Genomic DNA, 17,747 nt, shown 5'->3' on the forward strand with positions numbered 1-17,747 from the left:
CGTAGTCCATATTGGAGGTTACAGTCGCCCAGATTGGACATGCATGCTGATGGACAAAGGCCAAACCACCAAAACTGACTGAACTTCTGCCTAGCCCATGTGTATCCCGTCCTTATTTCCCATACCCCTGGTGTCATGGAGAGAGTCCAGACCATACACTTTATATTGGTGCATGCTCTGGCTGAATTCGTTGGTTTCGGCCAATGTTTGTCTAATGTGCATGAACACCATAATAAGTAACATATTAAGAGTTTTTCGGCCTTACTCCCCGAAACTAACACCTCCATAATGTGCTGTGTCACACAGTGAGATCCCAGGGCAGGAAGTCGCTGCGCCTTGTAAATATCTTCCCCCGACTGTTGCAGCTCCTAGATCTTGTACTTTAGAATGGCAGACCTCGAACTTGTTATTCTAATCCTAAATCGCTGTGTTTTTCTTGGGTGCGAGGACACGGGGACATTTATAAATATAACTCGTGTCCACCAGGTTGAAGTTCCCTTTTAAGGACAAGGCCCTCACAATGGACGACGAAGGTTATTCCAGTCAGTTGTTGGTCTGTTATACGCTATTATATGATGCACCTGGCATAGAAACTGGACACATTTCCAATGCACTAGCTCCATGCAGCCATAGCTTTGTCCAGACACAACAATTCCTGCATCTGTGAAGATTACAGACGAATATCCCTGCCCCGGGCACGTAGACAACAGAATAGAGAGGAAACCAGAGCGCCTGGAGGAAATCCTACAAAAACATGGTCTGCAAAGTGAGCGAGAAAGCTGCTGCGAGTACAAGATCCTGCTCACCTCACCCACCCGAGCCTGGCCGGGGGTGTAACTATGTACTCAGGTTCATACCGGCAGAACTACTATGGACAATCACAATGACAATAAAGTTTATTTCCTCCTCCATAGTCCAGTCCATGAAATGATTCAGATTTTTTTTTCACTATATGGGACTTTTATTGTAAGGTATTCAGCATACAGCAGCCGAGATCTCAGCTCCATGACGGCAGAAACATTGGAAAATAAACAGAAACACAAAGCTATCCTCAGTTCCAGATGGTATGTTATACATTATATAAGACGTACCATTCTATATGTATAAAGGGAGAATACAGCGGCTGTATCTGATGTGTACTGGAGCTGAAACACTCAGCCCGCAGAAGAAAGTTAATTGTCAGGAAGGAAAGGGCAGGGCGCGATTCGGAGACGATTACATACTCGCTGCTCGCTTATAATCACAATGGACTGGTTACATGAATCCACTCCAAGGCCTTTGATCTGGGGAGGCTGGACAGGCGGAAAGTCTGAAATATTCCAGAGCCCATCTTGGATCGTGGCCATATCATCTACGTCACCTGCGTCTTTCATGGCAGTTTGCTTATTTGCAGTATTGAGTTACTGGGGGGAAATGGACATGAAATGGGTCTCCATTATGGAATAAGTCTCCGAGCACCGCCACGATCTGCTTGCTTGTGGGCTACATGAGCACTGTTACAAGAGCTTCAGTTGTAGGATTGATGCGGATGATGAATCAGGCCAAACAGGAAATGCTGTTTTCTGCACTTCCTGTCTTCTGCAAGTATAGGACTGTCATATGGATCCATATCACTAAGCCCATCGGTGACTACACATACATATTATTATGCCGGTCAGGATGTGAACATTGGGGTAGATGGTGAATCCAAAATGTTCATCCAATCGAACAGGAAGTTTTGGTGCTCATGACAAGACTTCCTGTCTTCTGCCAATACAGGATCCATCAGTCACATCAACCACTATTCAATACGATCAAGATGGAAACACTGAAGATGGGGAATCCAAGAGCTGAAGGAACAAAGAGTGATGGCATGAGGATATAGCACTGGTACAGCTTCAGATGTCACACATCACAAGAGCTTTCAGACCTCCATTCTCCAGCACCGTCACTAACAGGCTCCATTCTCCAGTACTGTCACTAATAGGCTCCATTCTTTAGCAGTGTCATTAATGGGTTCCGTCCTTCATCACCGATACTAATGGGTTCTGTACTTCAGCACCGATACTAATGGGTTCTGTACTTCAGCACCGATACTAATGGGTTCTGTACTTCAGCACCGATACTAATGGGTTCTGTACTTCAGCACCGATACTAATAGGTTCCGTCCTTCAGCACCGATACTAATGGGTTCTGTACTTCAGCACCGATACTAATAGGTTCTGTACTTCAGCACCGATACTAATGGGTTCTGTACTTCAGCACCGATACTAATAGGTTCCGTCCTTCAGCACCGATACTAATGGGTTCTGTACTTCAGCACCGATACTAATGGGTTCTGTACTTCAGCACCGATACTAATGGGTTCCGTACTTCAGCACCGATACTAATGGGTTCTGTACTTCAGCACCGATACTAATAGGTTCCGTCCTTCAGCACCGATACTAATGGGTTCTGTACTTCAGCACCGATACTAATGGGTTCTGTACTTCACCACCGATACTAATGGGTTCTGTACTTCACCACCGATACTAATGGGTTCTGTACTTCAGCACCGATACTAATGGGTTCTGTACTTCAGCACCGATACTAATAGGTTCCGTCCTTCAGCACCGATACTAATGGGTTCTGTACTTCAGCACCGATACTAATAGGTTCTGTACTTCAGCACCGATACTAATGGGTTCTGTACTTCAGCACCGATACTAATGGGTTCCGTCCTTCAGCACCGATACTAATGGGTTCTGTACTTCAGCACCGATACTAATGGGTTCTGTACTTCAGCACCGATACTAATGGGTTCTGTACTTCAGCACCGATACTAATAGGTTCCGTCCTTCAGCACCGATACTAATGGGTTCTGTACTTCAGCACCGATACTAATGGGTTCTGTACTTCACCACCGATACTAATGGGTTCTGTACTTCAGCACCGATACTAATGGGTTCTGTACTTCAGCATCGATACTAATGGGTTCTGTACTTCACCACCGATACTAATGGGTTCTGTACTTCAGCACCGATACTAATAGGTTCCGTCCTTCAGCACCGATACTAATGGGTTCTGTACTTCAGCACCGATACTAATGGGTTCTGTACTTCAGCATCGATACTAACGGGTTCCGTACTTCAGCACCGATACTAATGGGTTCTGTACTTCAGCACCGATACTAATAGGTTCCGTCCTTCACCACCGATACTAATGGGTTCTGTACTTCAGCATTCATACTAATAGGTTCCATCCTTCAGCATCGATACTAATGGGTTCCGTCCTTCAGCATCGATACTAATGGGTTCCGTACTTCAGCACTGATACGAATGGGTTCTGTACTTCAGCACCGATACTAATGGGTTCTGTACTTCAGCATCGATACTAATGGGTTCTGTACTTCACCACCGATACTAATGGGTTCTGTACTTCAGCACCGATACTAATAGGTTCCGTCCTTCAGCACCGATACTAATGGGTTCTGTACTTCAGCACCGATACTAATGGGTTCTGTACTTCAGCATCGATACTAATGGGTTCTGTACTTCACCACCGATACTAATGGGTTCTGTACTTCAGCACCGATACTAATAGGTTCCGTCCTTCAGCACCGATACTAATGGGTTCTGTACTTCAGCACCGATACTAATGGGTTCTGTACTTCAGCATCGATACTAATGGGTTCTGTACTTCACCACCGATACTAATGGGTTCTGTACTTCAGCACCGATACTAATAGGTTCCGTCCTTCAGCACCGATACTAATGGGTTCTGTACTTCAGCACCGATACTAATGGGTTCTGTACTTCAGCATCGATACTAACGGGTTCCGTACTTCAGCACCGATACTAATGGGTTCTGTACTTCAGCACCGATACTAATAGGTTCCGTCCTTCACCACCGATACTAATGGGTTCTGTACTTCAGCATTCATACTAATAGGTTCCATCCTTCAGCATCGATACTAATGGGTTCCGTCCTTCAGCATCGATACTAATGGGTTCCGTACTTCAGCACTGATACGAATGGGTTCTGTACTTCAGCACCGATACTAATGGGTTCTGTACTTCAGCATCAATACTAATGGGTTCCGTACTTCAGCACCGATACTAATGGGTTCTGGACTTCAGCATCAATACTAATGGGTTCTGTACTTCAGCAGCGATACTAATGGGTTCTGTACTTCAGCATCGATACTAATGGGTTCTGTATTTCACCACTGATACTAATGGGTTCTGTACTTCAGCACCGATACTAATGGGTTCCGTACTTCAGCACCGATACTAATGGGTTCTGTACTTCAGCACCGATACTAATAGGTTCCGTCCTTCACCACCGATACTAATGGGTTCTGTACTTCAGCATTCATACTAATAGGTTCCATCCTTCAGCATCGATACTAATGGGTTCCGTCCTTCAGCATCGATACTAATGGGTTCCGTACTTCAGCACTGATACGAATGGGTTCTGTACTTCAGCACCGATACTAATGGGTTCTGTACTTCAGCACCGATACTAATGGGTTCTGTACTTCAGCATCAATACTAATGGGTTCCGTACTTCAGCACCGATACTAATGGGTTCTGTACTTCAGCATCGATACTAATGGGTTCTGTATTTCACCACCGATACTAATGGGTTCTGTACTTCAGCACCGATACTAATGGGTTCCGTACTTCAGCACCGATACTAATGGGTTCCGTACTTCAGCACCGATACTAATGGGTTCTGTACTTCAGCATCGATACTAACGGGTTCCGTACTTCACCACCGATACTAATGGGTTCTGTACTTCAGCATTCATACTAATAGGTTCCGTACTTCAGCATCGATACTAATAGGTTCCATCCTTCAGCACCGATACTAATGGGTTCCGTACTTCAGCATCAATACTAATGGGTTCCGTACTTCAGCATTCATACTAATAGGTTCCGTCCTTCAGCATTCATACTAATGGGTTCCGTCCTTCAGCACTGATACTAATGGGTTCTGTACTTCAGCACCGATACTAATGGGTTCCGTACTTCAGCACCGATACTAATGGGTTCTGTACTTCAGCATCAATACTAATGGGTTCCGTACTTCAGCATTCATACTAATAGGTTCCGTCCTTCAGCATTCATACTAATAGGTTCCGTCCTTCAGCACTGATACTAATGGGTTCTGTACTTCAGCACCGATACTAATGGGTTCCGTACTTCAGCATTGATACTAATGGGTTCTGTACTTCAGCACCGATACTAATGGGTTCCGTACTTCAGCACCGATACTAATGGGTTCTGTACTTCAGCACCGATACTAATGGGTTCTGTACTTCAGCATCGATACTAACGGGTTCTGTACTTCAGCACCGATACTAACGGGTTCCGTACTTCAGCACCGATACTAACGGGTTCCGTACTTCAGCACCGATACTAACGGGTTCCGTACTTCAGCACCGATACTAACGGGTTCCGTACTTCAGCACCGATACTAACGGGTTCCGTACTTCAGCACCGATACTAACGGGTTCCGTACTTCAGCACCGATACTAACGGGTTCCGTACTTCAGCACCGATACTAACGGGTTCCGTACTTCAGCACCGATACTAACGGGTTCCGTACTTCAGCACCGATACTAACGGGTTCCGTACTTCAGCATCGATACTAACGGGTTCCGTACTTCAGCATCGATACTAACGGGTTCCGTACTTCAGCATCGATACTAACGGGTTCTGTACTTCAGCATCGATACTAATGGTTTCAGTTCTTCAGCACCGATACTAATGGGATCTGTCCTTCAGCACCATTAGTAACAGGCTTCATTTTTCAGCATTGTTACCAATGGGTTCTGATTTTCAGCACGGTAACTAATTATTTATGGTATGGGACATCACTTTTGTGCCCTATGCTTCCACAACTTCTCCACCCCTATACTTACAACAGTGACAAGTACCAGATGACTTCACCCTGCCTTACTGACACACAGCGCTGTCTTCTCTCCATCACAACACATATAATGACTTCCACATTATAGCGGCTCACAAGACTCTACAGAGATAATAACATGGTGCAGGTTTCATAATATAGCTACAGAATAATACTATATAACTTAATAGTAATGTTCACTATGTGGGGAATTTATATTATATCAGGTAACATGAAGTATGTGTTATCCTATTAATCCTATTATTAATATTATAAAAAAGTTTTTGTGTTTGGATGTTTGTTCCTCAATCGCGCAAAAACAGCTGAACGGATTTGGATGACATTTGGCACATAGTTTGTAACCTGGAGTAACACATCGGCTACTTTTTATCCCGATAAATGATATGGCTTCACGACTGTTATGAATTTATGTTCACATACTATATTACACTGCTCTTGGCTGCAGCTTATCTCAGGTTCTGATAAAGCCAGGTCTGTTATCTCTCTGTATAAACACAAAGGAAACCCTCAGTCCATTGTGTACAACCATTTCCATATTATCTGATCTGCTCCTGGCAGTGCTGACACACTGGATAGGAAAATGCCTTTAATACAAATTGACAGTTTACTACTTTTAAACATACCGGGAAAAAGAAAATCTAATTTGGCGCAATTTCTAAAACAACGAACGCTATAAAGGAGCCAGAAGTCACAGAGTTCTCCTCAAGCGGAACTGAGAGGGATCATCGGCACCAACAACATGCTCAGCATATGGCGTCCCAGCGAGCTGCTGAGATGCTGCAACAATCACAGGCACAGCAGGAGGAATGAGTTTAGCTGCAAGCCAACTTGACAGCTGCTGAAATGCCGGAGCAGGCAGATTATCAACACCAACAATAGGCTCATTATATGGCTTCCCAGCAAGCACATGAGATACCGGAACAATCACAGGCATGGCGTGAGGAAAAAGTTCAGCAACAGGACAGCGTAAGAGCTGCCGAAATGCTGGAGCAGACAAACCATCGACAGCAGCGATTTGCTGAATATAGGTGAATCATCAATGCCAACAACACGCAGACGAAGTCGCGGACAGACTCCACACATATATACATAATACAGTGATATCACTGCTCTATGTCCTGTTGATCCGGTGTGTAGTACTGATCACTATACTCTAGGTGACCTCTCACCAGTGATATATATACAGTGATATCACTGCTCTATGTCCTGTTGATCCGGTGTGTAGTACTGATCACTATACTCTAGGTGACCTCTCACCAGTGATGTATATACAGTGATATCACTGCTCTATATCCTGGTGATCTGTGTGTAGTACTGATCCCTATCCTCTAGGTGACCTCTCACCAGTGATGTATATACAGTGATATCATTGCTCTATGTCCTGGTGATCTATGTGTAGTACTGATCCCTATACTCTAGGTGACCTCTCACCAGTGATGTATATATAGTGATATCACTGTTCTCTGTCCTGGTGATCTATGTGTAGTACTGATCACTATATAGGTGACCTCTCACCAGTGATGTATATATAGTGATATCACTGTTCTCTGTCCTGGTGATCTATGTGTAGTACTGATCACTATATAGGTGACCTCTCACCAGTGATGTATATATATTGATATCACTGCTCTATGTCCTGGTGATCTCCAGACTCCACACAATATTTGCTGTTGCAGACGCCACAGCTCTGGATATCACGTTGCATTACCACTATACACAACATTGTAGAGATGTCTCAGTCAGCAGTGGGTTAAAAATTAAGGCTTAGAAATACAAATCTGGCTAAATGATCTTTCCTGCTTGGAGAGCGAGCAATCAGCGGGTGATTATATACAGCCATTATTTTTGGAAGACAAGTCCTCACATCGATTCCCATCTCCCAGATGCCGCGAGATTACACAATGAGCTGGCTGGATAGTGGTCAGGGGCTGCAACACGCGTGACCACTGACACAACTGTATATAGTCGTCTTCTGCTATGTCGGTGGTCCAAGAGCCACTGTCCTTCATGTTATAGGAGCCATCTCACGTATAGCATGTGTATCTGATCAATCTGACATCACTGAGAATACAGCCTATCCATATACTAGAGAGCGGTGACATCACTGAGAATACAGCCTATCTATATACTAGAGAGCGGTGACATCACTGAGAATACAGCCTATCCATATACTAGAGAGCGGTGACATCACTGAGAATACAGCCTATCCATATACTAGAGAGCGGTGACATCACTGAGAATACAGCCTATCCATATACTAGAGAGCGGTGACATCACTGAGTATACAGCCTATCTATATACTAGAGAGCGGTGACATCACAGAGAATACAGCCTATCCATATACTAGAGAGCGGTGACATCACTGAGAATACAGCCTATCCGTATACTAGAGAGCGGTGACATCACTGAGAATACAGCCTATCTATATACTAGAGAGCGGTGACATCACTGAGAATACAGCCTATCCGTATACTAGAGAGCGGTGACATCACTGAGAATACAGCCTATCTATATACTAGAGAGCGGTGACATCACTGAGAATACAGCCTATCCGTATACTAGAGAGCGGTGACATCACTGAGAATACAGCCTATCCGTATACTAGAGAGCGGTGACATCACTGAGTATACAGCCTATCTATATACTAGAGAGCGGTGACATCACTGAGAATACAGCCTATCCATATACTAGAGAGCGGTGACATCACTGAGAATACAGCCTGTCCGTATACTAGAGAGCAGTGACATCACTGAGAATACAGCCTATCCATATACTAGAGAGCGGTGACATCACTGAGAATACAGCCTGTCCGTATACTACAGAGCGGTGACATCACTGAGAATACAGCCTATCCGTATACTAGAGAGCAGTGACATCACTGAGAATACAGCCTATCTATATACTAGAGAGCGGTGACATCACTGAGAATACAGCCTATCCGTATACTACAGAGCGGTGACATCACTGAGAATACAGCCTATCCGTATACTACAGAGCGGTGACATCACTGAGAATACAGCCTATCCGTATACTAGAGAGCGGTGACATCACTGAGCATACAGCCTATCCGTATACTAGAGAGCGGTGACATCACTGAGAATACAGCCTATCTATATACTAGAGAGCGGTGACATCACTGAGAATACAGCCTATCCATATACTAGAGAGCGGTGACATCACTGAGAATACAGCCTATCCATATACTAGAGAGCGGTGACATCACTGAGTATACAGCCTATCTATATACTAGAGAGCGGTGACATCACTGAGAATACAGCCTATCCGTATACTAGAGAGCAGTGACATCACTGAGAATACAGCCTATCCGTATACTAGAGAGCGGTGACATCACTGAGAATACAGCCTATCCGTATACTAGAGAGCGGTGACATCACTGAGAGTACAGCCTATCCATATACTAGAGAGCGGTGACATCACTGAGAATACAGCCTATCCGTATACTAGAGAGCGGTGACATCACTGAGAATACAGCCTATCCGTATACTAGAGAGCGGTGACATCACTGAGAGTACAGCCTATCCGTATACTAGAGAGCGGTGACATCACTGAGAGTACAGCCTATCCGTATACTAGAGAGCGGTGACATCACTGAGAATACAGCCTATCCGTATACTAGAGAGCAGTGACATCACTGAGAATACAGCCTATCTATATACTAGAGAGCGGTGACATCACTGAGAATACAGCCTATCTATATACTAGAGAGCGGTGACATCACTGAGAATACAGCCTATCTATATACTAGAGAGCGGTGATGTCACCAGTTTTCTGTATATTTTCTGCTCTTTATCTTACAATTCCCTTATAGTATACAGATGTCCCAGTAGTCAGTGACCTGGATAACATTTGGCCTCCATACTTCCTGGGCCTCACCCTCCATCTTCCTTCATATCCGACCCAGTTTGGACAATGACCACGTCTGATCACTTTTATGTCACAAAACAATGGAGCCTCAGTAGGGGCGGGGAGGGGGCCGAAGCCTGGAGGGCTAAAGCAACCAACATGGCATCAAACTGTTATTGAACAACAAAGCCCCGCACGAGATAACACAAAGGGTCGGACATACTGGGAAAATAACAATGGGCCTGAGCGTCCACAAATAACATTAGCCCATGACGGGGTGGGGGATACATAACATGGACCCTTCTGGAAGGGACCCTACAAAAATTTCAGCACAAAATTTTGGAAATGACACGTGATGAAGACGACATCTACAAACTCATTTCCTGCGTCCCTGACATTTGGAAACTCCTTTTAATAAAGCTCATAGTGCACCAGCCCGGCGAAGGCGCACGAAAAAATTTCCCTTCCTTACAGCGTGGTCAGCCCAGGTGTCAGAGACAATGCAGCGCTTTATTGTGAAGGCACCACGCATTTCAGGGCCAAGGAAAAAACAAAGAAAATCCCTCATTGTGCCCACTTTCTGGTCCACGTCACTCGGCGCTATTGGCAGCTGTGGGAGGGGAAACACAAGAGCCTAAAAAAACAATGAGAATAGTCTAGTCTTCCTGTATTGTATATAGTGTCTGCCCTGTCAATGGTATGACGCCCCTAGTGGCCAAAGTCTGATTAAATACCTTCAAATTCCTTTAATCTGTAATCCATTAAGAGGGCTGAAGCCTGAGATGTCACTGGATGTAGAGAAGTACGGATTTACATGAGCTGCCTATGCTGACTCCAGTGGGTATGCAAATTACATGCAAATTTGGAAGAAAATCCTCATTACTCAAATTTCCTTCCCCAGAGGGAATATGCCTAATCATCATCCAGAAAAGCCCAGAAGGCTCATTAACATCTGTCACAGCACAATGTAGGAGGAACCGCGCATAAAGAGCGATAATAACAGCTATTACTGCTGACAGCCAGCTGTATAATATCATGTGTGAGAGGTTGTCACAGCCCCGCCCCCTGGTACTGACAACCAGCCTGTATATATCATGTGTGAGAGGTTGTCACAGCCCCGCCCCCTGTTACTGACAACCAGCCTGTATATATCATGTCTGAGAGGTTGTCACAGCCCCGCCCCCTGGTACTGACATCACTGATATAATGACGTGATCAGACAGGAGCTCCGCCCCCTTATAATACAGTACAGCTATACATCTATTACTACTGACAACCAGCTGTATATATCATGTGTGAGAGGTTGTCACAGCCCCGCCCCCTGTCACTGACAACCAGCCTGTATATATCATGTCTGAGAGGTTGTCACAGCCCCGCCCCCTGTCACTGACAACCAGCCTGTATATATCATGTGTGAGAGGTTGTCACAGCCCCGCCCCCTGTTACTGACAACCAGCCTGTATATATCATGTCTGAGAGGTTGTCACAGCCCCGCCCCCTGGTACTGACATCACTGATATAATGACGTGATCAGACAGGAGCTCCGCCCCCTTATAATACAGTACAGCTATACATCTATTACTACTGACAACCAGCTGTATATATCATGTGTGAGAGGTTGTCACAGCCCCGCCCCCTGTCACTGACAACCAGCCTGTATATATCATGTCTGAGAGGTTGTCACAGCCCCGCCCCCTGTCACTGACAACCAGCCTGTATATATCATGTGTGAGAGGTTGTCACAGCCCCGCCCCCTGTCACTGACAACCAGCCTGTATATATCATGTCTGAGAGGTTGTCACAGCCCCGCCCCCTGTCACTGACAACCAGCCTGTATATATCATGTGTGAGAGGTTGTCACAGCCCCGCCCCCTGTTACTGACAACCAGCCTGTATATATCATGTGTGAGAGGTTGTCACAGCCCCGCCCCCTGTTACTGACAACCAGCCTGTATATATCATGTCTGAGAGGTTGTCACAGCCCCGCCCCCTGTTACTGACAACCAGCTGTATATATCATGTGTGAGAGGTTGTCACAGCCCCGCCCCCTGTTACTGACAACCAGCCTGTATATATTATGTCTGAGAGGTTGTCACAGCCCCGCCCCCTGGTACTGACATCACTGATATAATGATATGGATACATTCGGTGTTGATCATTCCACATCATACTGGTTTGCCAAAGCTGAAAAACAGGTAAAACAGACGACACGCCGGTATTGCGCCATGACCCAGACATGGCGGGCCTCCACCCTATGAGTAGAGTGCAGGTATCTGACCCAGTATCGCTGTAGACTTCCATGTCCTTGTCCAGTTGGTGATTTACCATTGTTCTCTGTTACCCATAGGCAGGGCATCAGCCTGCAGCATTTAGGGATCTCATAGAGGATAGTTGCGGACTCCTCGCCCCTCTCATGCCCGCTCTGCACACGTCCTTGGAGGGCATTCTCCGGTTATCTGGACAAATAACTGGCATGCTTGGTCTGAGGACGCGGCGCTGGTTACAGATTTACTGATATCGTACCAGAAACACGACAGCTCCGCAGCCAGTATGACACAGAATAGAATTAGATACAGCATCACACAAGGTGGGCTTGGATACGCCGACTCAGCAGCATATCCTGGAATATTTGAGTAGAAGCCTCTTCATTTGTCTTTCTCACTTGTGATTCACCCACCAATTACCCGTGTGGTTACTCATTACTGTGTGTGGAAACATGCCACATCACAATACGCCCCATACCCCTCTGTCTGGCCCCCAGCTATCCGCCACTCCGTCCTCTCACTTAACCCTCTCAGGATACAGGCCCGGCATTATTCGGTGCGGGCTCACTTCCTCGAGTATTTGTTCTGTGGCAGGTTGTGAAATCAGAGGGTATTGCATATGTAACCCTCTTACAGCGAGCAGCCGCCGGGGAACAGGTGTCCTCGCCCATCCTCCCATCCCCATCTGCCTCTTCCCGCCCGAAATCTGCAGAGATCATGGCAGGTGCTGACCTGCTCTCTGATCTGTGGGACTCCCTTCTCTTTCATCTTATATAGGTGATGCAGGTTACAAAACGCTAAAAACTGGGCACCGCGGGGTGCATGGATTCCACATTATAGGGGTTTACAAATACAAGGCTGCTTTCTTCCAAAAACGGCGCCACCCCTGTCTACAGGTTGTGTGTGGTACTGCAAGTCTGTCTTTGTCACACAAAGTCTTGAGTCCGACGTGGCGCTGATTTTGGAAGAAAGCAGCCATGTTTTTCTACCATTGTAAAACTCCTTTAACCGGTAGCAGTGAATATATCCAGTCACATCCAAAGTGGGCGCCAACATATGAGCTGGCAAGCGTTAATGGAAGGGGTATATTGGCCACAGTTCACAGTATATGGTCAGTTGTATAAAAAGTGCCACTGGAACAAAAGGATCAGGACTGAAATTTAACATGCCCAATCCTTGTCCCCCATTATTACATGTTGGAGCCCCCAGACACATAAGATAGTTGGCAGGTCCCCACCAAAGTTAGCGGGTTCAGCAGACGATAGAGGTGTTTTTGTATGGCCAGGGAACGTGTCCAGAGTCAATTACAGGCCGCTGTAGTGACTCGTATAGTCAGTGATTGGCTATATGGTCATATTTAATGGAGAGGAACCAGCAAGTAAAGAGATCTGGGAGACACCAGAGCGGCGGGGGATTCAGTGAGGGCCCCACTTACTAGAGCCCTGAGTAACCACTCAATTTATTACCCCCCCCCAAACAGGCCCCAAGTGTGCACCATGTTTATAGCACCAAATATCTGTAAGCTGATTCTGACACATCCTTCCTTCCCCCACTAAAAGGAGAAGTTACTTCGTTTAACCCTGTCCTATCCACACTGTGAGGATGCAGCAAAATATGAATGCAATGGAGAATTACAAAGTAATGCAAACTTTAATAAGCAGAAACACAAAAACACAGCGTGTAATAACCTGCAACACGGAGACGCTGACTGTAATAACCTGCAAGCCGGAGATGCTGACTGTAATAACCTGGAACATGCTAATAGTGACTGTAATAACCTGAAAAATGGTCCCGCACACTATAACCTTCAACATAGTAATAGAGACTATAATAGCTTGTAACAAAGTAACACACAATATAATAAACTGAAAAAGAGTAACTCAGGCTGCAATAACCTGAAACAGAGTAACACAGGCTGCAATAACCTGAAACAGAGTAACACAGGCTGCAATAACCTGAAACAGAGTAACACAGGCTGCAATAACCTGAAACAGAGTAACACAGGCTTCAATAATATGGAACACAGTAACACAGGCTGAAATAACCTGAAACACAGTAATGGAGGCTGTAATAACCTGAAACAAAGTAACACAGGATGTAATAACCTGAAACAAAGTAACACCGGCTGTAATAACCTGAAACACAGTAACACCGGCTGTAATAACCTGAAACACAATAGCATCGGCTATAATAACCTGAAACACAATAGCACCGGCTATAATAACCTCAAACACAGTAACACTGGCTGTAATAACCTGAAACACAGTAACACCGGTTGTAATAACCTGAAACACAGTAACAGGATGTAATAACCTGAAACACAGTAACAGGATGTAATAACCTGAAACACAGTAACACCGGCTGTAATAACCTGAAACACAGCAACACTGGATGTAATAACCTGAAACACAGTAACAGGATGTAATAACCTGAAACGCAGAAAGGCAGACTGTAAAAACTTGGAACACAGTAACACCGGCTGTAATAACTTGGAACACTTTAACACAGACGGTATTAATTGGAGGTCTAGGTCTCATTGTAATCTCCACCGTCCAGCTGCTTATCTGAACGCACAGATGTCAGTGAGCTGCCGTCATAACACAACCACAAAACACAAATATAACAACACAAAAGTCCGTCCACTTCCTTCTCAACACATATGGCCGTGACCTGATCTCACAGCAAACTTGTACACTCATTGTCTGATATCTCACAGCAACTTTCCAGCAGATGACACATGACTAAATGGCTGCACAAAATAGTGATGTGAAACCGCTCATCTGACAGCTTATTTATCCTGACACCCCAGGGGGGCAGCATACAACCCATCTGTCCATCATGTAATGTGACAACTCATCGGTTCTGTCCATCACATGACCTGACAACCATGTTGTCTGTCATCTATCCTGACAACCCATCTGTCCATCACTCACACTTACAACCCAGTTGACCATCAACTAACCTAACAACTCTAAGGATGGAGAGCTGACCTGACAACTCAATGGATCATAATCTGACCCGACAACTCATCTGACCATCTTGACACCGCACTTGAGAATCAAGAAGCCATTGACTTCCTCTCTGACCAGACCACATACTTGTCCGATACACCTGCCGCCTCCAGCCTCCATTGATAATATGACAACTCAGTCGTTTCCACACAATCCAGAGTTCTTCCTGTTGTCGCCGCCATCCAACGACACTACATGACACGACAGCCGCCCGTTCAGTATAGGAGAGATTATTGGTCAGGGTTATACAGTAACCAGGATGATATAACCAGATGTATTTCTATGTAATGTCTGCCCTGCCACAAACCCGCAGAACTCGAGACGTCGTCTATAAAACGTCCAATGAGTAACTTTTTATAAAAGGAAATTCCTCGCTTCACTACAGAAATTGAATATGACTAGTAAGAGGATCAAAGAGCAGCCCGGATCCCAGCGAAGCCGCCCCTCATACATCAACCCATCAGCACCAATGAGAACCATTATAGCGTTTAACCCCATGACCGCTGACGGACCCCCTGCACGGGGAACTGACAACAAAAGAGCATTTACACTGCCTCTACGTCCCGAAATAAAAGTATCTGCCCCGTCTTGTGGCGGTTCTCGATATAAGTCACTTCCCGCACATGGTGAGCAGGAAATCAGAGACCTTGGGGGGGTTTTGCTGGTGTATCGGAAGCCACATGGCATAAAAGAAGGTACAGTGGCGGCGGCGGAAAACCCTGCAGACTAAATAAACCTAACACATCAGCACTAGACGAAAGACGAACCTCTGCTCTAATTCCTTTCTTTGGCACAGCCGGTGCCGTCACCCTCTGAGGGGCGCTCTACCCATTGGGCAATGATGCTTGTTGCCTATATCCCCCCTCTACCAGTGACAGATGGCAATGGTGACCCATACGCAAGGTTGAACAATGGAAGATGGAATCCCCTATACCCAAATCCCACCCTTATTTTTTTTTTTCCCATCCTAGGGGACCCACCCTTCCTGTAAACCATCAAATCTCATACGCCAAGTGCAACCCTACCCGGGAGACAAAAGGAAGCGGAGAGGCACTGACCTTCAAGGCTATCTCCTTAGACCGGTCTGTACGAGCTCTTGAGAAAGGCTCTATCCGAGACATATCCTCCTAAGGCTTCTTGTGTAGGATCGGGGCTGCTTCTCTCTTTGGCCCCCTCCAGTTTTTTGTCGATCTATGAGTTTCGCTACCTCTTGCCCAGAGAGAGTCGGAGCCTCCTCGCACGCTGCCAGTGCTCATCTAGTCACAGGAAGTCGCAGCCTCTGCTCATAGAATTCAAAACCAAACCCCTCCACCCCCGACTCCCAAACCTAGTCCTTCCCATCCCACTACCAGCCAGCAGAGGAGGGGTGTGGGCTGGAGGGGAGGGTGGGGGAGTCGCACACAGTGCAGCTGTTGTGGACTATTATTCCTCCATTAACCCTCTAGAGATGACAAAGTGGTGGCACACACAACGCGCTTCTTGAATCCACAAAACGCAACTTTTACCTCCGGCAAAACCACCGCTCGCACGACACTCTAGGGGCTCGCATTATTTCACGTCTTTATTCAATTTTTTTTTGTCTAACCGTTAACTCTGAACGAACAGATGCCCAGTGTTCAACGCAGCGCCCCCCCGTATGAAACCATGTGAAGAAACAACAAATAAGTATAGTCGGAGAATAGAAAGCGTGCACATAAATTGTGATGAAATTGTAAATTTTGTTTTGAGGAATTATTACGATGATTAACATTTTTTTAGAAATTTCACAAGCGTCGCAACGTCTTCGGTGAACATAATAGAAGTCGTGATTGTGATTTTACCATAATTCATGTAAGTTCGGAAAAAAGGTGTGCAAGTATTACAAACTGGGCCACGGGGATTGTATCCTGAGCTAACACAGCCTCTTGTCCGGAACACTAGATTATTATATTATTATTCTCATATGTAAAAATATAACAACTAATGGAAAGATGAAACAAAAACAAAAAACATAAACTTGAGGAAAAGGATACAGTGATAAATATGCACAGAGTAATGTAAAAGAAATCTATAAAAGGAACAAAAAGAGTTAACAAGCGAATACTACTGGTGGTGAAATCCTCCATGTGAACACTCCGGATGTATCTGCAACGTGTGAGGATCGCCCTCCTCTGAGAAAAGGTGCTCACTGACGTACCCCATCAGGAGGCTATTACCTTGTACCCCGAGTATCAGCCTGTCATTATCCTGTACCCCAAGTATCAGCCTGTCATTATCCTGTACCCCAAGTATCAGCCTGCCATTATTCTGTACCCCGAGTGTCAGCCTGTCATTATCCTGTACCCCAAGTGTCAGCCTGTCACTATCCTGTACCCCAAGTGTCAGCCTGTCATTATCCTGTACCCCAAGTATCAGCCTGTCATTATCCTGTACCCCGAGTGTCAGCCTGTCATTATCCTGTACCCCAAGTATCAGCCTGCCATTATTCTGTACCCCGAGTGTCAGCCTGTCATTATCCTGTACCCCAAGTATCAGCCTGTCACTATCCTGTACCCCAAGTGTCAGCCTGTCATTATCCTGTACCCCAAGTATCAGCCTGTCATTATCCTGTACCCCGAGTATCAGCCTGTCATTATCCTGTACCCCAAGTATCAGCCTGTCATTATCCTGTACCCCAAGTATCAGCCTGTCATTATCCTGTACCCCGAGTATCAGCCTGTCATTATCCTGTACC

The 17,747-nt window shown here is 45.6% G+C and overlaps 1 protein-coding gene across 2 annotated transcripts in view; it reads right to left on the bottom strand.

The window, feature by feature from the left end:
- Positions 1–17,747, bottom strand: part of ARHGEF2 (Rho/Rac guanine nucleotide exchange factor 2) — a 172,537-nt gene that overhangs the window by 32,554 nt on the left and 122,236 nt on the right. Inside the window, exon 1 of one of the 2 annotated variants that reach the window (XM_075283300.1) lies at positions 16,093–16,295. The exons of the other annotated variant lie outside the window; for it this stretch is intronic. Coding sequence (XP_075139401.1) covers positions 16,093–16,155 — 63 coding nt within the window. The 5' untranslated portion in view covers positions 16,156–16,295. Of the gene's footprint in view, positions 1–16,092; positions 16,296–17,747 lie in introns of those variants that run through there. 2 annotated transcript variants of the gene reach the window in all.

Source organism: Leptodactylus fuscus, chromosome 7 (genome assembly GCF_031893055.1).
Source record: "Leptodactylus fuscus isolate aLepFus1 chromosome 7, aLepFus1.hap2, whole genome shotgun sequence".
NCBI lineage: Eukaryota > Metazoa > Chordata > Amphibia > Anura > Leptodactylidae > Leptodactylus > Leptodactylus fuscus.